This window comes from Falco naumanni, chromosome 3 (assembly GCF_017639655.2).
Source record: "Falco naumanni isolate bFalNau1 chromosome 3, bFalNau1.pat, whole genome shotgun sequence".
Lineage (NCBI taxonomy): Eukaryota > Metazoa > Chordata > Aves > Falconiformes > Falconidae > Falco > Falco naumanni.
The window spans coordinates 108,726,298-108,750,207 of NC_054056.1; the positions used below are offsets into that span (position 1 = coordinate 108,726,298).

General features: G+C 49.7%; 1 protein-coding gene across 4 annotated transcripts in view; it reads right to left on the reverse strand.

Moving 5' to 3' along the window:
- ARHGAP39 (Rho GTPase activating protein 39) overlaps positions 1 to 23,910 on the reverse strand; it is a 148,283-nt gene that overhangs the window by 30,743 nt on the left and 93,630 nt on the right. For 3 of the 4 annotated variants that reach the window (XM_040586391.1, XM_040586392.1, XM_040586394.1), the window contains exon 3: positions 6,123 to 6,203. The exons of the other annotated variant lie outside the window; for it this stretch is intronic. In XM_040586391.1, the coding sequence (XP_040442325.1) occupies positions 6,123 to 6,203 (81 nt within the window). The remainder of the gene's footprint in view (positions 1 to 6,122; positions 6,204 to 23,910) is intronic. 4 annotated transcript variants of the gene reach the window in all.

Consider the following 23,910-nt stretch of genomic DNA (forward strand, 5'->3'; position numbering starts at 1 on the left):
GGGAGCTTCAGCCCAGAGATGATGAGGTCCCATCCCCAGGATGGGTCCAGGGTATGGGCATCCTCAGGAAGCTCTGATGAATTTAGAGGTTGCAACCAGAAGGGACTGGAGACCTTCTTCTCCCCAGTGTCATGGCTGTATTTGTGCTCAAATATCCAGTGCATGGTCAGCTGGCAGGAGCTGTGTTCACAGTCTGGTGTGGTGGGCTCCTCACCTCTGTCCCAGGCTTCTTCCAAGCTCCTACAAGTTTCTTCTCGAATTTGCTACCTGGCTTCACATACCTTCTTGCCAACAGTACAAAATTCTATCTGTTCCCTGCATCCACCAACAACCAGCTAGTCGCTGCCTAGACAGAGAAGGGCTGAATGTGATCAGTGCAGGTGCTGGACACTGAGCACTCCCATTGCTGGTGAATGAATCTAGCAACATCTGGAGCACACAACCTGTGTGAGAGCCAAGAGGGGAGGACAGCTGTAAAATGTTGGCAAACTGCAGCCATGTCTCAAAACAAAGGTTGGCCAGCAGACAGACACACAACCACCTCCTAAACCTCAGGTGCCTGATGTGCCACATGAAGCACTGTGGAGGTACCAGAGAGATGGTGCCAGGTCTTTTGGAAGCCAACCCCGATTCTCTTCTCACTTCCATATTTGCTTTGCTAGACAGTCAGCTATGAAGTGACTCCTGTTGAGTATGAGATGTTGAAAACTACAAGAAGATCAAAGACCTCTTTAAACTCTCCTGCCTGGGAAGGTCCAAGACAAATTGAGGAAGACCATGTCAAGAATATTGCAAGGATCCCATGCAGATGAAGCAGTTGCTGTCCTGCTCTCCTAACATGCCCCCAGCAGAACAAGGATCCACTCCTCCCTGCTCACGGGTTGGACATCCTACCTCTCTACCAAAGAGACAAAGCCAGGGCAAGTGAGGCGGCAGAGCTGGAGACACAACAGGGCACAGACATGAGTTGTGGTGGGTGGGTGGCCTCAGCTTTTCAGCTCTGAAGCACAGAACAAGGGTTTCAGCGTGGCTTTGAAGCATGCAGGTTGCCATCACTGCTGCTGGGAGCAGAAAGCAGGAGTGGACAGGCAGGGGCTCACAAAGAAGCAGCAGGTCCAGGCCCTAGGAGCTATTTCAGCTGCTCCGCTACTGGAGGACAGTCCACTGATGACCTCTACTTCCATGTCTGACCCAAGAGTTACAGATCAAACAGAGCAGCCAAGCCAAACTGGAGGTGTCCCTAGGAGCTGGACAGTGTGCATACTCAAGTGAACAGATTTCTCACCTTCTCCCAGAGCAGAAGAGCCTACAGCAGGGACAGGGGCACATTTTTGGCTCTGGTTCTTCTGTTCTTGCAAGTTCCCAAGTAATGAACCTCCTGTTTCCCAGGGAGCAAAAGGGGAGAAGAGGGACATTAATGCTTTGCTTCTGTGCTCCGTGTCCAGCAGGCTGTGTTTCCCTCCACCAGGAAGCTCCAGCGTCTTTCTGGTGGCCACAAAGCCCTGACCACCTGCATGTAGCACATGACATTCACCCTACCAGCAGTACGGAACAAAGAGGGTCACAGGAGCAGATCAGCTGTATGGTGGGAGAGGAGACAAATTCAGAGAAGCAAGTTGAAGGTCTCTGATGTGAAGACCAGCCTTAGACCCTCCACCCATTGACTGGCCAACACAAGCATGGGACAATGACAGAGACCTGGGATTTGTCCCACAAACAAACAGCCTTCTTGACAAAACCACCGCATGGATTAGCAAAGAGTTCAGCCCTCTCAACAGAACATAGGAGGAAAAATGAGGATGTTAAGCAACTGGGCTCCAGGGACCACAAACCAGACGGAATAAAGAGGAAAGGGTTAAGAACAGTTACCGTAATTGCCTGTCTCAATGGGATTTGGTTGCAAGGGCTTTCCTACAAATGCCTTCTAGACAGATGGAGCAAGACGTCATCCTCTTAATGACACCCACTAATCTTCATTATATTAGAAAATCTCCCATAGCAATTGTTGGCCAGGAGCACTGAGACAGCGCTGTCAAGGAAGTGGAAAAAACCCTTGCCTGCTCCTGAGGATGCTGCTGCAGCTTGTGGGGTGACCCAGGCAGCTGAACCTCAGCTGCACTTGGGAATGATGATGCCATGGATGAGGACGGTCTCCCAGCTGAACCCCACAGAACCTCTCCTCCATCAGCCAACCCTCTGCTTCTCCATCTGCCTGTACCCAGCCTTCATGTGAGGACAGCTGTCCCCTCACAGGCCACCTTGCTCCCACACTTTGTCCAAACATCTGTAAGTCCTCCAGCTTCTCCCTTCCCAGCCAAAGGGGAGAAGGTGACGGAAATGAATGGACACACACCCAGAATGCAGCAAGCCACAGCCTAGATCTCACCAAGCTTCCTCAGCCACCACAGACCTACAGATGTGTTGTGTAACTCAAACCTCTGTCCCTCTCCCAAGTATGCTGTCTGACCATCTCTTATCTTGGCCATCAAAGGAGACAACATGCCCTTCCAATGGCTTTGAGAAAAATCTGAGGGACTAATGCAAGACTTGGTGAGGAGGAGAGTGTTGGAAAGATCTGAGAAGGCTGTTAGCCTGGAGACCTGATCTCCCACCCAACTGTGAAGTCCCCAGGATGATTTAATGAATGGCATTTGGAAGCATCTCAATTTCAGGGCTTGATTTGGAGGAGCCGGGGCAGCACTGCACTGGTGGAAGGGTTTCGAGGGCTCAGCCCACTCCATGATGGCGTCTTTAAAGCTCTGGTTGGGTGCCAGCCCATTTCACAATCACCACCTCAGTGCTGGCACGAGCCCGTGGGAAGAACTGAGATTCCCCCATCCCTTTGCAACCTGGCCAAGGGTGCTGGAGAGCCAGCTTTTCCTGAAAACCTGTTGCTGAGCATCAGAACGAGGTGTCTGGACTGTGGTCCCCCCATCCAGGTCTTGGACACTTCAGGCAGAAGTACCTCAAGGGTCCTCCCATTCCCACAAGGGACCATGCATGCGTCTCTCTGACCCATTCAGAGGTAGATGCCAATGTTGGGCTTCCAGGTGGCCTCCCCTGTGCCTTGTTTGCTGCCCCCAGCCACGGCCTTTCCACCCTATGGGATCTGCCCAGACTTGATCCATCCAAGGAAGGGCTGCCAGCTATGTTTTGGAGAAGCTGAAACCATGATACCTTTATGCAGGGTGAATTTCAGAATGTCCACACACCCTTCTCCTTAAAATTAACCCCATTAATAAGAAAACATCCCTGCCATCACGAGGTAGGACTGGCAAGCTTTGATTTCAGCTTTTATGAGTGCCAGAGCAGCATGCATGTGGCACTCACATGGTTAAAAAAAGTCTCACCCAGGGCTGTGTCAGCTCAGGCTCCTCTCTCCATCTCGCTTGGCAGCACCCAGACAGAGGGCACTTGAGACTTTTCTTCCAGAAGGAAGTCCACCCTCAACTAATTAAGCAAAGCTGCTAATTAGCTTCCTGGCTGGAAGTGACTGGGGGGAGAGCAGCAAGGGCTGTCCGTGGGTTTTTATAAGCAGTAAAGTTGGGGTTGGGAAGATGGAGACAGCTCCTGTAGCAAAGCACATGCTGATGCAAACAGGTCATGTGTGCTAACCGCAGTGAAATTGAATCTTTTAATTGCTTGGGCAACCACGGGCATCAGCCAGCTGGCGGGTGGGGACCTTGTCCCCAAAACCCGCATTGTCCCTTGTCTCCAACTGCAGCCTGTATCCGGCACTGCCACCCAGCTGGCGGCAGGTCAGAACCCATCAGTGCCGAATCACTAACCCTGTTTGCAGAAAAAACTCAGGATAGAGAGTGGTGTGCCTGTCACTGCTCCATGTCCCCATCACCAGTCCATCTCGCCTGGCTGCAGCTGAATGCAGGCTCAGCTCCCACTGCCAGCTCCAACTGAAGCATGCGTGATGCCTAACAGCAGAGCAGAGGAGGCACCTGCAAACCCCACTTCCAAACCAAACAGCAGATCCAGGCCTGCCAAATCACGCTGTGTTCCACTCTTCCTCACTTGTGCCTACAGACAGGGAATTGCATCCCCACATGTACGGAAGGGATGCTTTGGAGTAAAGCTGTCCTTGGGCAGGTCTCTCTGAGCTCACCCCATGCTGAAGGAGAGCATTCTGCAGGTGAGAATGAACACCAGACACCATTACTCTGTTTGTTTCCTCTCCTAGAAAGCTTCGTTTTCCCCCTCTTGCTTAAATGGCAATTAATTCTGATGCTCCTGGGAGGTCACTGCAGAAGCAGTGAATTACAGGGCAGGCAGGATGGCACACGGCCAGTGCTGTTGGGTGATTTTCCACTCGCACGTGTCTTGAACAGGGATGGAGACTAACTGCTAACCATGCCACTGTGGACCAGCTCACCAGCCTGTGCCATCACTGAGCAGCAGGGAAGGGAACACAGGCCATCATGCCAGGGAAGCATAGAGCATTGTGCCCCCCTGGTCCCCGCTGCCAGCATGGGAAGCAAAGCAAGAGCTAGAGGTGCTTCAGCTCACCTGCATCTCCAGAAAAACCCAGAAACTGGGGTTATCTGTCAAAGCTCAGAACAACCAGGCAGATATCAACCCCAAACCCCCCCCAAAATCTGACTATAGTCTATAGACCTGCTGTCTTAAAGGCAGGAATTGGGATGAATGTTGTATTACAGAGAAAGGCTTCAGGCCACCACTGATGTGCAGGCCTGTATCAGTAAAAGCATCCAGCGCAGGTGTTTATCCTCCCTGCTCCCACCTGATTTGATCTAGATGATGCCAGCAGGTACCACACAACCCTACCTGTGCAGGCTTGGATGGGATCAGGGCAAGATGGGTCTGTCTGGGTCTTTGGGGAGGTCCCAGAGTTTGAAGACCCTCACCACCATCTCCATCCTGGCTGGTGGTGACCAAGGGGGACATCTCTCAAAAGCTCTGGGGCAGGATGAGGTGGGTCAGCCAACATGCCTCCTTTGGCCGCTGACAAAGGGTGGCCAAGGAGTCATCTGGGCTGTATCAATAGCAATTTTTCAGCCCCCACCAACCCATCCCTGCTCACAGTACTTTGGGTTCTGAAGGAAAAAAGCTTGTTTTGCAAGCAGCGATGCAGGTGCTGGCCCAGGCTCCAGGAGCCCAGCAAATGATCGTTCCCTTATCTCTGCTCATCTACTCAGACATAGACACAGACTTATCTGTATCAGTTCTGGTGATACTTTGCCCACATCCAAGGCATTAGTCCATATCGGTACTGGTGAGAAGTCACAGTGTTTGTACACCTGAATCACTCGTGCAAACTCTAAGAGGGGCATTTTGAGCTGTAATGAAGACAAGTATGACATCGTATTAATTTCTAGCAACATAAATCCATGAAAGATGGAGGTGGTATTTGGTTTAGCACCTGAAATCCTGATCTGGGCAAGAGAAAGCTCCCCTCTGACTTACAAATGGACTCTGAAAGCAGCTGGACCCACAGGATGCAAGAGATGGCTCATTTCTCTGGAGGCTTTCCCACCTCCAGGGCCCTATGGAGGCAGTGCACTGAATCAGACAGGCTCACTGTGTTGACAGATTAAACCCATACCCACACAAACCTATTCACAGTCGATGCAAAAATCCTAGGAAAGACCCTAGAAACCAGTTCTAGTGTGGAGAGACGTTCAAGCCATCACCCTGCCATGATGGGACGCACTGGGGTGCATCAGCAGAACCAGGTGAGTCCTGTCCTGACGGTGGAGCCTAACGAAACCCCACAAACCAGGAGCTCACCCTGAGGTGTGACCCCATCACCAGACAGTCCTGGTGCTCCTCCCATCCTGCTCCGGTTTCTGGTGAAGGAGTCACTCCAGTGAGGACCATGGGATAAAGAGGATGGATGGTCCCTGCTCCAAAGAACCATCAAAATACATCTTAGGGTTCATTTAAGGGCAGTAGTAAAGCTAAAAATTGTAACACATGAAGGGAAAGAGATGGGGGGGAGGACCAGGAGAGCACAAAGAAAACATTGGTGTTATCTGCTGTGCCATCCCCACAGGTCAGCTGGTAGCACACAGGCCGTCCCACACACCCACCTCGCTGCCAAGGTCACGATGTAGACCCCAACCCCGATACTGGAGGGAAATTTCAGCTACCTGTAGTGGAGGAGTTGACCTTCCGCACTGTAATCCCGATAAATGTCATATTCTTTCTCAAACACTCCAGATGGCGATGAACTGCAATACAGTAATAGTGAACAAGGAGTTACCAACAGTGACTGCAACGCCTGCATGCCCTTATTAAAGTCTCCTTCACTTTAGGATTAATGAAGATGCGGCCATAGACATGGGCTCTGGGTCCCCACCAGTCTGGGCTCTGCCCTCAGGACTTACTCCCACCTTCTTGCATCAAGCTTTGAGTCATTTACCAGTTGTTTAGCAGATGAGGACCAAGCCCTCCATGGCTGTTGTCTCCAGCTCAACCCTGCAGACACCACATTCTCCCTTAAACGACGCTTTTTTTGTGAAGAACGGCTGGAGACGTGCCTGGATGGACCCTGAACATTTCATAGCTTTGTCCCACCCATGGTCCTTTCCAAGTGCAGCCCTTCCTCATGCCTTGAGCATCGCTCTTGCTCCTTGCTTGTCTCAGACGGGCAGAGGTGGTAAGCCCCAGAAAAGGCCTTTTCGGCACATTTTTATCTACCGCCTTGCAGTCAGTTAAATCTGAGCCCACAGAGCCCTCACTCCCATGAGATGGAGAAAGTCATGGCACCAATAGCTACCAACCTATTCCAGGAGACACCTTACCTGAGTGCACTCATTGGAGAAACGTGGAAAAAAGCATCTGGAGGGGCAGGACAGCATTCACTGCTGCTTTTTGGACCACCACCAGCTTAAAGCCTCTCCTGTAAGAACAAACCCACTCTTGCTCCACTTTCCTTTTGGTTTCACGCTTGCCCAGCAGCCTAGTAACTACGCTGAGACTCTCCAACACCTCCCAACAAGGCATGCAACCAGGTGTTTGTCTTTATCTAAGGACACCCTTTTCAGTATTGTCCAGTATTTGCTCAATGAGCACAGGAAAGGGTTTGGGGTTTTTTTTTTGCCTCAACAGCCCTTCACTGTGGGGTTGTGCAAATAATCAGGCTTGTTCAGAAAACACCAGGCACTGAGCAAATTATTAGACATTTGCTCTGCATTGAAACATGACAACAAACATCTGGAGAAATAACTTCATTTTGAGCAGTTTTTGAAGAAAGAGTGTTAACACCCCCCTATGTACACATTAAGATGCTCCTGTTAATAGAATTCAGATCACATGTTGGTTTCAGAAGAAGAAAAAAGGAAAAGAAACAAATCTTCCTAATAGGATAGACCTCAAAAATTTTATTCAAGCAAGAGGCTATAAAATTAAGCTTCTGTCAAAGCTAATTTTAATGAGACTTCTGAGCCCTGGAATTATGACTGTGTTGAATTGCTTAATCCCTTTTTCCCTTTGAGTGCACGTGAATGAGTGCTCCTCCTCCTCCACAACTCAGTGTCTTCTCAAGAGAAAGGCATCAGCTCTGATGCCTGGTGCTGTACCCAGATCCGTGGCTCCAGGATCTTCTCCCCAGTGGGCAAAGCCCTGGATGAAAGGGAATTAATGCTCAGGAAGCTTCCTAATGAATAGCCCCGCTGCTGAAAGAGGCCATATCTAATGTTTACTTTAGAGAAAGGCAATGGATGTAAGGGAAAGACCTCAAGGGAAGTCTTCTTCAGGCAAGTTCTTGTGATCAAAGATGAGCAAAGGAAAGACCCTCATGGCAAACAGGTTGCTCTTCTGGCGGTAGCATCCCTGCCCAACCATGGCCTGGAGAACCTTCAAGGACTATGTCATCCAGGCAAATACCTGGTGCTGTTGGAGCTGAAAGAAGACTCCCTTTTTCCCCAGGTTTCCCCAGGAACCAAAGACTTCAGGACCACCTTAGCTTCCCTATACAAAATCTGTCCATTTGCCCTACTTCATGGACCTTTTGTAAAGATCTGCAAGGTAAGAAATGTCCTCCTGGGTCAGAGCAATGGTGTCTCCAGCCCATACTCTGCTTCAAACCATGGCAGCAAGAGATGCTGTTTATGGACAGCTCATGACCCTGGTTGCTGCCTGTGGTCCATGCCCTCATGCCCCACAGCACCCAGTCCCTGTGTTAGGGGTGACAGCAGGGAGATGTCTTCCAAGGTACCCACTTCAGCGATGTTTATGGACCGGTTGTCTTGAATTTCTTTAACCCCTTCCTGAACATGCAGCAAGGTCAGCCTCCACAGCTTCCCAGTGCAACAAATTCTATTAGTTTTCTACCCACTGTGCACCTCAGCTCTTCCCCTCCCTTCTAAAATAATAATAATAATAATAAAATTCACCTGGTCATCAGCTGTTCCTTCTGGCCTCATGTTTTTCAAAACATTTGTAAGTAAGGACACCTAGCATGTCTCCTTGTGTCTCAGGGCAAACCTTCCTTGCTAAAGGCAATGGGAATCCGGGAGCAAAGTGGGGATGAAGCCTCCTCTGGGCGCTGGCTCCCAAAATCTCCGTCTCTTCTCATGCTCACCTGACAGAGAGGATTTGAGGAGCACACAGCAGCACCGCAAGCATCTGGCCAGCCAATTACCAGAAAACGAGCTGACCGTAAATTCCCAGTAATGACATTGGCTGCTCCTCGGCCAATGCACAGCTGCTGGAATTTCAGATGCTTTCCAATCAGTGGGTGCAAAGGCTCTTCCAAATACAGCAAAGGCTGTTGAAGCGACCACAGAGTTATGCAGTTTTTAATATTTTGGCCCATGCCAGCTGGATGCATGCGGTGAGGGATGTGTGAGCTCATAGGTGAATGGAGGTTATTCACATCTGGCTTCAAAACTTGGATGAAATATCTAAGGAGGGATGTTCTGCTCCCAGTTTGTTATTTTGTGCAGCACACAGCACAGTACAACTCTTGTCCTACATGCCCAGGAGCACGAACAGCCCATGAGGCTGGTGGGGCAGAACAGCTTAACATGGTTTGCTCTCAAATACATATGCTAACTTGACATATATGAACACCTCATCATCTTAAAGAAAGTTTCCTTAGGCTGCCACCTCCTCTTCTTGAGATAAATTGATTAAACCCTCCGGTCTTGCTGACAGACAATCCATGCATGGCCCAAAAATGCCAGGCAAAGCAGTAAGATTGAGATCAACTGGAGAGCTTCAAATCCATTCCACCAGTTGATCCAGATCAGGAGTAAAATCGCTGCGGGCACACTGTGGGTGGCATTGCTCCTCATTCAGGTACTGATGAGTCAGACTTGGCTCCCTTACTGTCACAATTAACTCTTACCAGTGAAGCTGCAAATGAGATTGATGGCAAGGATTGCATCCATCTGCAACACTAAGAGCTGCGAGCTTCAAGGTCAGGATGAACACAGCAATGTTAACATCTGGGACGTCCTCTCTGCTCTTCTGTACCTTACAGGAGATGAAAACTCACACCTCTGCTGCCACTGCTAAGGTCCCACTTGTTATTTTCGGGGTGATTTTTTTCAAGTTCTGAACAAAAAAGATGCCATGAAGTCACAGTACATAGACTTCCAAGACTAAAAAAAAGATGTGGCTAGCTGACCTGTGACCCTAGAACTGGAGGTCTGGCTTCTGTTGGAAGGAATTATCATGCCACAAGCAGGAGACAATCAGGGAACTGGTGACAGTCTTCCACCAGGTAACCTGTTCTGGAGGACAAAGGTGCTGAGGGATGCTAAAGTTGAGAGATACCAAATTATGATGATATGTTTCATCTTTGATAATCCACGGACATTTTGCAGACCTACTTTTGGTTCTGAGTCTCAAGGTTACTGATGTTTGAGATGCAGAGGCTTGCTCCGTCTCTACTTGGAGCCATGGTTGGATGGACCAGGTGTCTCCACACCTCCTGTGTTGAACAGAGCAGGTGGGTAGGGTCCCTTCAACTTCAAGGGGAGATTTTGGGGGTTGGAAGGCATTTAAAAGAAGCTTTCCAAAACAAAAAGACATCTCTAAGGTATTACAGTATGGCAGTGGGTCACACGGTGCCCAGATAAGACCCTGCCTGGAAACATGGAAGCTCAGTGTGATGGTGGTCAGGGAGCTGCTGCAGGCTATGCTGCATTAACTGTGGAAGTGTGGCATCGACTGAGCACGACGTGTGTTTCATCAGAAGCACAGAGACAACAGGCTGTGACACTGCATGTCATTTTATGTTTCCTGAAGGTGCCTCTCCCTGAAGCTGTGATGTCTCAAGGGAGTCAAGGGTCAAAGATGCCACCACCCTGCCTGGGGCCAGGTAAGGGAGGTGACTACTTCCGCAGTGAGGGTCTGTGTCCCCAGGAAGCAGAAGAGGGCCAGACCAAGGAGCAGCTCCCCATCCTGGTTGGACTCAACACGTTGAGCCTCAGCTTGTAGAACCAAGATTTAATCTTTGGTCTTGCCAGTAAATAAAACTGGTCTCTTGCTTGTTCATTTTCCTGCTGAAACCTGGAGCCTGTTGCAGAGAAGGACCTCTGCAAGAAGCTGAGGGTGCTCCTGGAGCAGGTTGGAGTGCTGCAACATCCGCCCAGCCTACAAAACCAACAGTAGCTCAAGACCTGTCTTGCTTCCCTGCTAGGCCAGGGGCTGGTTACCTGGGGACAGCCAGCTCAGATTTGGCAAAAATCTTAACTACAGGCAGCAAATCCCTCTGGGGAAGCAAGTGCTTCTGTCAAAACTCAGCAAAAATACCTCTTCTGCTGCAGGACCGTGGAAACTTGTCAAACCACACAGACTCTCAGCAATCAGACTTAGACCCACAAAAGCAAAGATCTACGTGGTTTCAGAAAGGAGCAGTCAAGGGGGCTAAAAACTTGCAGACCTTTGAATTTGCAGATCTCAAAGCCTGCACCCCTTCAAGTAGCACCACCAGGATGATGCTTCTGCAGACAAAGGCCCTCCTGGTGACCTAGACTCATATGTGCCACCAGCTATGGCATGAAAGCCCCACATGCATGATACGGCACATGAAGAATGGCACAGATCGCTCCCCAGACCTGGCTTGGGGCTTGCTTTAGTCCCATCACATTACCATTTCAGTCTAATGCTGGGCAATCCTAACTGGTGTGGAGGCTGGAAAAGCCCTGCTTAAAGATACAAACCCTGCGTCCCTGGTTCAGAGGCACAGCACGCTGTGTGGGGTGCAAGCAGGCTGATGGTCTCGGGAGACAAAAAGACCACTGGCCTTTCCAGTGTAACTATGGACCTTTGATCATCCCACCGACTTCAGCAAGACCAACAGCAAATGCCACCCTATAACTGATGCTCATGCATGCCGCGCTGCATTCAAGCACCGCTCAGATTTGTGCCAGGCTGCAAAGTCCCACCAGCAAAACCCTTTTGCTGCTTTGTTCTCAGAACAGCGGGGTGACAGCACAGAAGAGCACAAGTCAGGTCTTCCACCATCTCCATTTAGCTAACAGGCACAAAAAGCAGCAGCGCTAAGTCACTGGTTAGAGACAGGTATTGCAGAAATCACCTTAATCATAGAATCATCAGATGGTTTGGGTGGGAAGGGACCTTTGAAGGTCATCTAGTCCAAACCCTCTCCAACAAGCAGGGACATCTTCAACTAGATCAGGTTGCTTGGAGCCCTGCCCAACCTGACCTTGAATATTTCTAGGGATGGGGCATCGACCACCTCTCTGGGCAACCTCGTCCAGCATTTCACCACTCTCATCCTAACAAATTTCTTCCTTTTAATCCAATGACTCTGTTAGCCTGATCTTTGCCAAGCACAATTCATAAGGCATTGGCTTAAAAACCTCGAAAAAATAGCTTACTGGGGGGGCAGGCAAAGGGTAGGGGACAAATGCTCCATTACACTGCTGCCCATGGGGAAGCTGGGTTAGCAGGAATCTAACAATGCTGCTACTTAAATATTAAATAGCTGGCAAGCCTGCCCCTGGCTCTCCAGCAAGCTCCACGCCTGCTGCTTCCAGCAGGTATTCATTTATGCTGAAATCTCAATGAGTGACTTTTAATGAACCCCTGAAATTCAGCTTGTCTTGGAGAAGCAAGTGCAGCCGGCTCGGCCACCCCCAGGTTTGTGCAACCACCACCCCATCCTGCCGCAGATCCCTGTGGAGATCTCCTGCTTGGCTCCCACCACGCTGCCTCCAGGCATCGGCATCGGCTCCAGCCTGAATCTTTTGCTCTCTCTGCATCTCGACGGGTGTTCGGCGGGATGGACTCACTCAGCTGTCAACTCTGTCTGCGTAGAAACCTTGGCGGAGACAGTCCAGACATGCCAGAGGATGCCAAGCTAGTGTGGATGGGGATAATTACTGCTGATGGGAAATGAAACCCATTTGATTCAAGACGAAGGCAAGTTATGAAATGGAAGTTGGGGGGGGGAAGGGGGGATTGCTGCTTTCCCCAGCTGTGTTCACCCCCCCTCACAAGCCCACACAGTGCTGGGCACAGTGGATGTGTCACACTGGTGAGATGTGGAAGCCTCAGCCCATCCTGTTTGCATGGAAAACAAACTGATCCCTTGTTCATCTGCCCTATCCATGGAAAAAACCTGGGGAGAAAGGGTGAAGGAAAGAGACTTGCAAGTATCTGGGGGCCTAGCAGTGGAAAATCATCTCTGCCCAAATACTCAGTGACCCTGGCTGCAAGGGGGCTGGAACATCCGTGAAAGCTCTTCTGGATCATCCCACTTACACCTCAGTACACTACAGGAACACCTTTAAACAGCTTGTCATGTCTAAATGTGGGCTGAGATCAGCATTAACGCCCAGCGGCTTGACACTCACCACTTTGGTCTTTCAGCAGTGGAAAAGTGACCCTAAACATCCATCTCGCTACAAGAAAAGCAACCACCATTCCATTCCCATAGCATGCACCCAAGGCGTATTTGAGTATATTCCACCACAGCTGGGGCAAAACAGGACCCCAAGAGTCTGCCCCATCACTGGAAACATTCAAGGTCAGGTTGGATGGGGCTCTGAGCAACTGATCTAGTTGAAGATGCCCCCGCTCCTTGTAGGGGAGTTGAAGTAGATGGTCTTTAAATGTCCTTTCCAACTGAAAGTTTTCGATGGTTCGGTGAAAAAGCACACTTTTCTGAGGTTAAAATACCTTTCCTCTGTTGAGGGGTCCTCCTGACGCCTTAACAGCCTGCCTCCATCTCTGCTGCATGCCAGCATCTCCAGCACTCCCCGTGGCAGTGGGGACAGACAGACAAAAGTGATCATTTTCCTGGGGAGAAAAAGCACCTTCCAAATCTTGATGTTAAGCCCAACCTGGGAAACAAGGCTCTGTAAGGCTGGATGTGAACTGGGCGCAGCTCGGCACAGGTTGGTGTTGCCTGCTGAGCCATAGCCGGTCCTTCAAAGCCCCCTGCTCACTGCAGCATCCAAGCAGGAGGAAGGATGGTAGGAAACCAAGCAATGGCTCTGCCTGGAATACACCTCCAGGTACATGATGGGATGAGAAGGGATGGTTGGAAATAGTGCAAGGGAAGATAAATGCCACATTTGCACAGGCGGCACAAAACACATATGCTTTGAAAAAGACTCAGGGACACCAGCCCCACAACTGCTGTGAATCACCATCCCCAGCAGGACTGACACAGGGTTTTTATGGGCAAAGCTGACACCTACTTATCATTTTGTCGGCTCACTGGGCTCTGAGGGGGGCTCAGCATCAGACCGGTGTTGGGAGCTTACTGGGGGCTGGTTTTGGCAAGATCTCTGTAGTAATAGCTCCATCAGCTGTGGCTGCAAACAGCTCTCAGTTGATTTTTGCCTGGCACAGGCTTGCTGCCAAAACCACCTGTCCTGGGAGTCTGCCAAAATAACCAGAGGGATAGAGGAGCATCCGAAAAGGGGCATGTGGAAATTGATCCTGGCACCTGGAACAGAGGGAATGAGCCCAAAACAATCGCTGCCCAATGGTTTCAGCTTCTTTGATCCTTGATGGGACTAAGTGGGTGTTTGGAGATGGTGCAGGAGGGAGGAGGGATGCTTCAGGGGCTCAGGGGTCCCCCGAGCTGCAATCTGCCAATGTAGACCCCTTCCCTCCCTCCTGCTGCTCTGCTGATGTCCCAAGTGCAGTCCTGCTGATGCTGCAAGTCAGAATCCTCTCCTAGCAGAGCATCATACCTGCTTGCCATGAACCAGGCAGCTGGAAACCACTGAGCATCCCTGGAGGGTCTCTGCTCGCTCCCAGAGCAGAGGCTGCATACACCACTGCACTGTGTGAAAATGCTGCTGCTGCTGCCAGCAGGCTCAGCTGGAGGTTGTTGTTTTTTCTTGTCATATTCTCCTCCCAGGAGACCCGAGGTATGCCAGGAGCTCCCTGGGTGCAGGCAGAATCAGACCAAAGTGCAGGATTACCTGCACGCCCACATCTAGCCCAGGAAGGTTCTCCGAGCATCCCAGCCTTTGCTACTTTAAAAATGATAAGCGCAAGCTCCTGAAATGTTATGCCTTGAATAAACCCTGGGTGTGGGAGCACACTCCTTACCAGGAGGTAAACTGGAAGGTTAAGGACTTTTCTTCTATTTCTGCCCTGATGCCAGCAGTGCCCTGCCCAAGATGGGTGCAGTGGTATCCTCCACCCTGGGGGGTTGAGGATGTGCAGAAGACATTACGGGCACTGGTTTTAGCAGCCCCAAAGCCCAGGTCAGGCAGCAGTCCCACACTTCTGTCTTCACAGCAGGCTTACTCTGATTTCAGCTGCAATCAGGTTTGCATCGACAAGACTAAAGCCCTCCAGAGCAATTCTGTCAGGCTTCAAGGAGTCGATGCACCTCTGTCTGCACTCCTTCCAGCCTAACTTTCTTTGCAGAAGGATAACTGGCATTGCTACAGCCTGGCTGCATCAAGGAGGCCTCTGCAGATAAGCAAATGATATTGCCTGCCTCCACATTGCACACATGGGATGCAAACAGATTTTTTGCACAGAAAAAGCCCCTACAAATGCCTGTGCTTGCCCTGGCTTATCAGAAAATAAGGCTCTGAACTGATTTTGGGAAAAGGACAAATGTTTCTCCAAGCCCATGTCTTGTCTTCAGAGCTATTGTGCCTGTTCTGGCTGCCACAGCACTCACCAGCCTGTGGTTTCCCAAGAAGATGGTCTCCTCCCTGGTTTAGAACACCTCCATGCATGGGAACAGCCTCCTCTGCAGTGGCAGGGCATGGCAAAGACATACAGCAGTATCCTCGGGGAAAGTCTGGTGGGAACATAGGGGCTGCCTTCTAACAACTCAACTGGAGTCAGGTCACTACCAAAGCAGGACCATCAAACCCAACAGGCAAAGGCTGAACTCCCTGCAGCCTTGTGTGATGGACAACAGCTTCTTCCACTGACATCAGTAAGGTCTACACCCCCTTATGTCCCACTCCTCCAGATCCCAGGTTTCATGGATACAGAGGGTTTTCAGCTCTGCATGGCTCTCTGGGACTGTGGGTCACAGCACCACACCAATGTGCATCAAGTCCCAAACCCAGACGCTGAGCTGCTGCCACAACAGCAGCACCAGACCTGGACCACACATGTCCCAGCTGTGAACAGATTCTCAGCTATTTTTTATAGCCAACATCCACCGAGCAATACACAGCTGTGTAAAACAGATGAAGGGATGCCTGGATGGCCATCATAGGGTAGAGCACAGCTGACAAACCAAGGCGAGCGCCTATGAAGACACAGGCTGAAGATGCAAGAGATGAGAAGAAAGACTGCAATGGCAACCTTGGAGCAAAGTCTCCTCCCTCCACTGCTTCCAACAGCAACGACAAGGAAGTGAGAGTGCACAAAAAGCAAGACTTTGTTGGGCCACCACCATGGGTAGGTACTCAATCCCCAAAACTACATATCCAGCGGGATGTGTGATGTTCAAGCCACCACCAAGACGCTCAGTACCTGTACCAGCCATTCTCATTCAGAGGTCCACCTTCATGCTCACACCACTGATCTTTCTAAGAAAGTAACTTGGAGAACTAGACGCTTGGAAGGCTGCTGCCTTGGCCAGAAAAGAACCTGAAGGTGGTCCTTGCTGCAGATTTTAGCACCTGGATTTACATGGGATGCCAGCAGCAAGGAAGCAAACTGGTGGTAATGAAGATGCTGCATGGCCTGGTGAAGCCATAGATAGCTTGACAGCTGTGGGACAACCTACATAAAAAAAACCACACCACATTCACATAAGTGGTTGTACTGACAGCCCCTCTCATGTTGGGTGCAAAGATGAAGCAAAGAGGTCCTCCTCCTTCACTGATTTAGTTAACGTAGCACCACAGGCCTATTATTCTGCTTTACAGGAGCCCAAACCAATGATTGGTGTCGGTTTGAGTGAAAACTGAAGCAAGGCAATCAAAGAAAAACTTGCTTTCACAGGTGGGTTTCCTATGATGTTCCCACCAGACTTCACTGAGGTGGGTTGAGCGCTTCAACCAACCTCAGCCAAAGGCTGCTGTCCTCCCCAGAAAAGGATGGAGCAGCAGAAAAAGCACAGTAATTCCTCAGCAGCCCCTGACTGCTTGCACAGCTCCACGCAGCTCGCTGTCTAAATCGACTCATCCAGCTGCAAACTGAGCTGCAAGCACAGTTACAAGTTGCTCTTCCGACCTGGCTGCAGAGAGACATAGGTACCAAAACACCACCATGGGTTTCCCATGAACATCTGCAGAAGTGCTCTTAGGTAAAAGCTGCATCTTAAACAACTCCTGAACTCTGTTGGTATGGGGATAATCTAGAAAGCTCAACCCAAATCAGTTTCTGAAGTGGAAGGAGAGGAATAGCGTTAAGAGCTTCCACAGACATGGGTCTGAGGACCACATTGCACACACAAGTCCTGATGGGCAAAACCATACCCAGAAATTGGCAAGAAGCTGATCACAGAAAGCAAAATCCTGCTCTAACCAAAAGGCTGACTGGTCCTGCTACAGCAGTGCCGCAATTGTGCTGCTTAGGTATTGGAAGGGTGCCCTGAGGTCTCCCCAGAAACCTTCTCTTCTCCAGGCATAGTCGGCCCAGCTCCCTCACCTCCTCCTCACACATCATGTGCTCCAGCCCCTGACCATCCTGGTGGCTCTCCGCTGGACTCGCTCAAGTTTATCAAGTTCTTCTTGTCCTGGAGAGCCCCAAACTACATACAGTTGCTCAGCTGTGGTCTAATGAAGAATAATTGCTTCCCTTGATCTACTGGCTATAGGCCTGGTGCTACAGCCCAGGATGCTACCAGCCCCCCTTGCTACCAATGCATGCTGCTCACCTGCATTCAGCACAAAGCTCCCCAGAACTCCTGGGTCCTCAGCGGAACTGTTACCCAGCCAGCCATTGCCCAGAGAGGGTTAGTCAATCCTGACCGCTACATCTGGCCTTGCTGAGCTTCAGGAGGTTCTTTCCAGCCTGTCCTCACTCCTCTGGGCCCCTCTGAACATCAGCCGTTCCCTCAAGCAAAGCATCTGGTCTGCAGATGAGGGTGACTTCTGTCTGCTCCGAAGTTTATTGATAAGGATATGGAACAGGATAGGTCCCAGGATGGGCCTGGGAGGAGTTTCCCTTGCAGCTAACCATTAACTACCACCCTCTGAACTTGATGATCCAGTTTTTCACCCACCTAGTAGTGTCCCTGTCTAGACTTTAATGTCCCAATTTGAACACAAGGATGCCATGGAAGATACATCCAAAACATAGGCAGAGTCAAGGCGGATGCTCTCATCATCCAGATAGTAGTCATACTGTCACAGATGGCAATTGTATTGGTCTGGCCATTCCCAACCACCTTTGTGTCATCCCTGTCCACAGAAATGGCTTCCAAGCAGACTTGCTCCACGATCAAGGTTAACGCTGACCAACCTTTAACTCAGAGAATTCAGGGCTGTGGGCAGGTTGCTTTTCCCTTAGCTGCCACCCTTGCAGATGCCACCATACCCCTGCTAATGCCACCCTCAGTGTGGCACTCCCTTGAGTAGCCTCTTCCTTCCCAACCCCATCATTTCTTGCCTACAACCTCACTTGCTTTCCATTTAAAAAAATCTGGTGAGCACAGCCAAAGCCTGCACCTCTGCAAGAATGAAGCTGAAGACCAAAAGAGACATCAGGAGACTAAAATGAGCACTAGTTTGTCACAACTTGAGACAACTGGCAAGACTATACGAAGCCCATCTCTCCAAAGTGGCAAGGTTGTACATCGTCTGTACCAGAGACGCTCACTACATCTTCCATGTCCTCTTCCTTCCACAAGGAGACAAAACCATGGTGGGGCTGATGCAACTAACTTTAGCAATATTCTTTTCTCTTTTGTTGGTGGACAAACATCTGAAGCAAAATCCTTGCTCAAGACAGTGTTTTAAGTGCTTTCACTACGTTTCCCTTTCCTCCAGCTTCTGTTGGGAGGCTAAGCAGGATCAAGACTCTGTACCCAAATCCCAGTCCTGTTTGTACTATAAGATGTACTTAAGTCAATATACTTAGCTTTCTGGGACCATTTATTTTACGAAAAGCAACCCAGCCTTCCCCTAAAACTAAAAATGTCTGTAACTCAGGTTCTGAAGTTGCCCCTAAAGTCACTTTAACTAAACCAAACCAAGAGCCCTTCAATTCTGGATGGCACCAGTCAAGCAGGTGTTTAATGTGGTCTAAACAATGCACCAAAAATGAATTCAAATCAGTGCTAAGTGTCTTCACACTCATGCAGATGATGAAATTATTGCAAATATGTCAAGATATCCTCATGCCACACCATTTGCTTGGCAGGAGCTGCCTGTGCACACTTCACCCCACCATGTGCCCTTAATATTGTGACTTCCAGGGCTTTGCCACATTTAGCAACAGCAGTACCGCTGCACAGGAGTACTGTGTCCAGCTCTGGAGTCCTCAGTACAGGAAAGACATGGACCTGTTGGAGTGGGTCCAGAGGAGGCCGCGAAGATGATCGGAGGGATGGAACACCTCTCCTGTGAGGAAATGCTGGGAGAGTTGGGGGTGTTCAGCAGGCTTCCAGTACTTAGAGGGGGCTTACAAGAAAGACGGGGACGGACTTTTTAGCAGGGTCTGTAGCGACAGGACAAAGGAGAATGGTTTTAAACTGAAGGAGCGGAGATTCAGACTAGATATAAGGAAGACATTATTTATGATGAGTGTGGTGAGACTCATCATATGGGCACAGGTTGCCCAGGGAGGTGGTTGATGCCCCATCCCTGGAAACATTCAAGGCCAGGCTGGACGGGGCTCTGAGCAACCTGGTCTGGTGGGAGATGTCCCTGCCCATGGCAGGGGGGTTGGACTAGATGGCCTTCAAAGGTCCCTTCCAACCCAAATCATTCAATGATTCTGTGACTTGCATTAGGCTAAGATGTAACAAAAATGCTACATGCATTATGCTAAATGTAAACAAAATGGTTATTCCACCATAATTGTCAATCTGAATGCTTAATCCTGAAACAGGAGGCCTTGTAACATGTTAAGTCTACTCTGAGAGACAAGAAACATCAACAGTCTTCTTACTGCAATGGGAAGAGATCTCCCCACAAACCCCAGGTCTCTGTGGCTCTTCAAGGGAGCCTGAGGCTCTAGCTGACAAATCTTGATTTTCACATCCTGGAGCTATTCCAGAACAACCTCATGCACCAACAAGCCTGGTGCTTGTAGCAGAACAGGCTCCGGAAAAACATGTTGAGCTCTTGCAGCTCCAGCCCATGTTGCAGCTGCACCCTCCTCACCATATACATCAAGAGCTGGAGGGTGCTCACAGCCTGACAGTGACTCCTGAGCCCTACGCTGGCCTGACCAAGGAAATTAAGGCAGCTTAATATGGGGAAAAACCCATCAAATTGAAATGCCACAAGATGAGTGCACCTTCCAGTTCCAATTCTCCTGCACCAACCACCACATCACCTGCCCAAACGCAGCCGGGACCCAGGACTCCAGGCTAATCCCCTGTTTGACTAATGGGATCTTGTACAAACCTAATTATGCTGGAGCCAGATTCCAAAACTGATTGCCAAATGTCTTTTATGACAATTGCTAAGACGGATGCCTGGGCGAGGTTTTCAACATGCTACTGAGATACAGCAGCTGCTGCTAAAAGCTCCCAACATTTGCTGTCCAGTGGTGGCACTGCTTCATCTCAGCACACACAGGGCATGTGTACTGTAAGGCTGATTGGCTCCTGTGCTTGCAATGCTCACATTTCCCTGGCACGATGCTGATACAACCCTCAGTGGGCACAAAAAAGAGTGGTGAGCCTCAAAACTGCAGAGAGGAGCAGGACCACCAACATGAACCCTGGCGCCTGAAATGCCACTAGCTGCTTCTGTACTGCAGTGAGGTGTGAGAAGGAGCAGCATACCTGGAGGAGGGGCACATCTGGACCTGCCTCTCATCTCCCACCTCTCTCAGAGCCAGTGGTGTTTGCAAAAGGCAGCTTTGCTTTTTTTTTTTTTTTTTTTTTTTTTTTTTTTTCCAATGGGAGCTCTCTCCTGGCATGTACCTTCTCTCAGCTGGGGTGGAGGACACTTGGAAGGTGATTTGCCATTAAAAACCTGAACTGTGGATTGCAAAGGCTCCAGTATAGACACAAGTTTGCTTCTGGTAGCATGGAGCATGGGAACCTCTGGCAGAACAGCAAACTTCTAACAAATTATAAAAAGAATAAATGAAGCATTCCCGCATACCCGCCTCGGCCCCCCCCCCCCCCCCCCAATAGGAAGTGGCACATTTCACAGTGGCTTGGAGACCAGCATTGCTTTTATTTTTAAAATAAGGGAAAGTGACTTGACTGAAATAGCACAGCTCGATGGCAAAGCCAGGAATAGAAATGAAATCCCAGCACCTAATCCTCTGTTCTAATCACTGGCCTGCAAGGCTTCATACTCTTAATTACAGCCACTGCTTCTAATAAAAGTTAAAAGATGGTTTTCTTTGCAGTTATGTAAACTGTATTTTGGGTCTGATGATCTACGTAAGCACTTGGCTGCATTAGACAAATATCCGTCTAATCCGAGTCCTGTTTTGCAGCAGGCAGCAGAGAACTCAAGAGAAGGATATTAAAAAGAAACAGGACTGAGCGCTTTGTCCCCGATTTCATCTTAGAGCTTAGAGCAAGAAATTCAAGATATGAACATTTTTCTCTAAAATATTTGCGAATGGTATGAGGAAGTGGAGCTAAATCTTGAGATGCTGATAGCTTTGTATTGGAAAGGCATTTTCCACTCACAGTCGTCTCCAAATATCCACATACTTTTTCAACTGGTTCACCACCCAACAGCTCGGCTCACATCATTATTGCTGTGACCACAGTAAGTGCGCAGAACTAGAGCAGGGTGAGCGAAACCAAATTAGTGAAGAGGCCCATGACACTTGTTAAGCCCAGAAGACATGACCTCATGATAAAGGTCACATCTGGTGCAAAACTCACTCAGACAGGTGGGGCAAGACCCAACGTGGCCAGCACCTGAGCACCTGTGGTGCTGGCAGGGGGGGAAAGGAAACTGAAGCCAAAGGAAGTTGAGTGAGACGTTCTCCCATCCAGGGGGAATCAAATTATACAGACAAAGTGGGGATACTGAGAGATCGCAGCTGAAGAAGGAGTATGCCTGCAAAGACATCCATCATGCTCCGGCTGTTCAAGGGCACTGCTGCTCCCTGCTGGGCAATGCCCCATCCCTGAAAACAGTCAAGGTCAGGTTGGACAGGGCTCCAAGCAGCCTGACCTAGTTGAAGATGTCCCTGCTCACTGCAGGGGCAGCTGGACTAGATGACCTTTAAAGGTTCCTTCCAACCCAAACCATTCAATGTTTTTAAGCTTCTACAAACTTCTCTAGACTGATGGCCAGAGGATCCAACATCAGCCATGAAGCCCACCCTGAAGTGGTTCAGTACTTGAGCTTCTCATAACAAGGTGAGCAGAAGCATCCGTGAAACCATCAAATCTTCTCTCGATACTTAAGAGAAGGCAGCAATTGTTGGCAACCTATAGTAGGTGATCACAAGAGGTCACTCACCCAATATCCATACGGATACCCAGCAGCAGAAACACAGGTCAACCCAACTGACTTCCACGATCCTCATGATCTGCTTAGAGGAGCTACAAGAAATGTAAAGGCATGAATAGAACAGAGTATTTCTGTTGGAAGGGACCTACAATGATCATCTAGCCCAACCGAGTTGCTCTTTGACCAGCTATGCTCACTAGAAGAAAAACATAGCAATGCCAAGCATCAGCAGATGAGAATCTGACTTGGAGAGAAGGAGTGCTGGGCTTTTGTCATGATACGGGTGGGAATGACCCCGGCTAAGTTAATAACAGGGATAAAACAAGACAAAAAGACATTGGAAAACTGAATTTGGGAGCTTGGCTCTGTGTGCAGCCTCTGTGCAATGCACAATCTGCTTGCAGCATGTGAAAGCGATGGAGGAAGACACATGGCCTTGGAAAGTGATTTCCTGCAGAGCTCTTGCCTTTAATTACAGTCTGAAAACCCATTCCCACCATGCTGCAGATGAAGCTGTCTGTCTCCCCCAGCCCCAATGGTTCCAATTAGCATCCTCCCCACCATCACGCCTTACAAGGTTTGTGAAATTTGGGATCTCATGCAACCAACAGAAGAGCATGAAGCTGGGGAGCTGCTTGGTAATCATTAAACCCAAAACCTTCAGAGCAACTCAGCTGTGACGGATTCAGCTGTTTGAAATGGACTGCCTGAAGGCTGTTGGGTGGAAAAGGAGACTGAGCCCCAGCCCTGCTCACCTGGGTGCTGGAATATCCCATGTCCTGAGGACATGAATCCTTATATTAGGCAAGGTGTGTCCAATAGAAGGTGAAAATGGGAAGTGAGAGGACACAGGAGAGCAAAGCAAACATGCACTGCAACTATTAGCAAAACCACATGGACCTTCTTCGGCACTCCACCATGGAGGCTAAAGCAGCAGCAGTTTGGAGCAGGTCTATGTAAAAGCCCTTGAGGTGGCCCTGGAAGCCCGTGCCATGGTCTGCTGCTGCACCCCTGGCAGCAGGTCAAGGTTGTGGTCAAAGTGGCATCTATTGAAGGTCACCGCCTCGGATCTTGCTGGGTTTGTTCGGTAAGGTGGAATCTCACATCTGCTGAAAAATAACCCAGTGACTATCTCTGCAAGGCTTACGGGGAGGAGGGAAGAAAGAAATGAGCATGGTGACAGAAACAGCAGGGGTGTGGCTGCTCTGCTACAGGCAGCAAATAAGAGGGGAAAAAAAAAAAGGCTCAAATTCAGTAATACCTACAATTTCCTCAAACGTTCCCTTCCCCCAGGCTGGCAGCATCCCTGTAGCAGTGAGCAGGACTCTTCTGAGCCTGCTCTGAGGGCAGGCAGAGCCTGTGCTGAATTTTCTGCCCACCAGAGCCAAGGGGGAGGACCTTAGTCCCCTGACCTCCTGCTCTGCCTGCTGGCTGTATGCACAAATGCTTGCACAGAACACCCTGCGGATAAAACACCAGGAAGAAAAGGATTTGCAGTGGTACGCTGTGGTCTGGGTATGGGATGATGTCCCCGCAGTGCTGGAGACTGGCAGGGTAGAGGGCTTCTGGACAATCCTCCTTGCCCTTCTGTGACGAGAGGGACGATGCAGCTACTTAGGGCTCATCTAGATCAGTGTAAACGCAGACTATCTGATGTGGTAACAGCAGCCAGTGAGCAGACTCCAGGCTTCAACAAATTCCTCCTACTTTTTGTTCCTATAGTGGAACAAAAAATCAAATCTTCAGATGGTTTGGGTTGGAAGGGTCCTTCAATGATCATCTAATTTTTTTGTCCCCACAGGCAGGGACGTCTCCCACTAGCCCAGGCTGCTCCCAGCCCCATCCAACCTGGCCTTGAACACTGCCAGGGATGGAGCATCCACAGCTGCTCTGCAATCTGTGCCAATGCCTCACC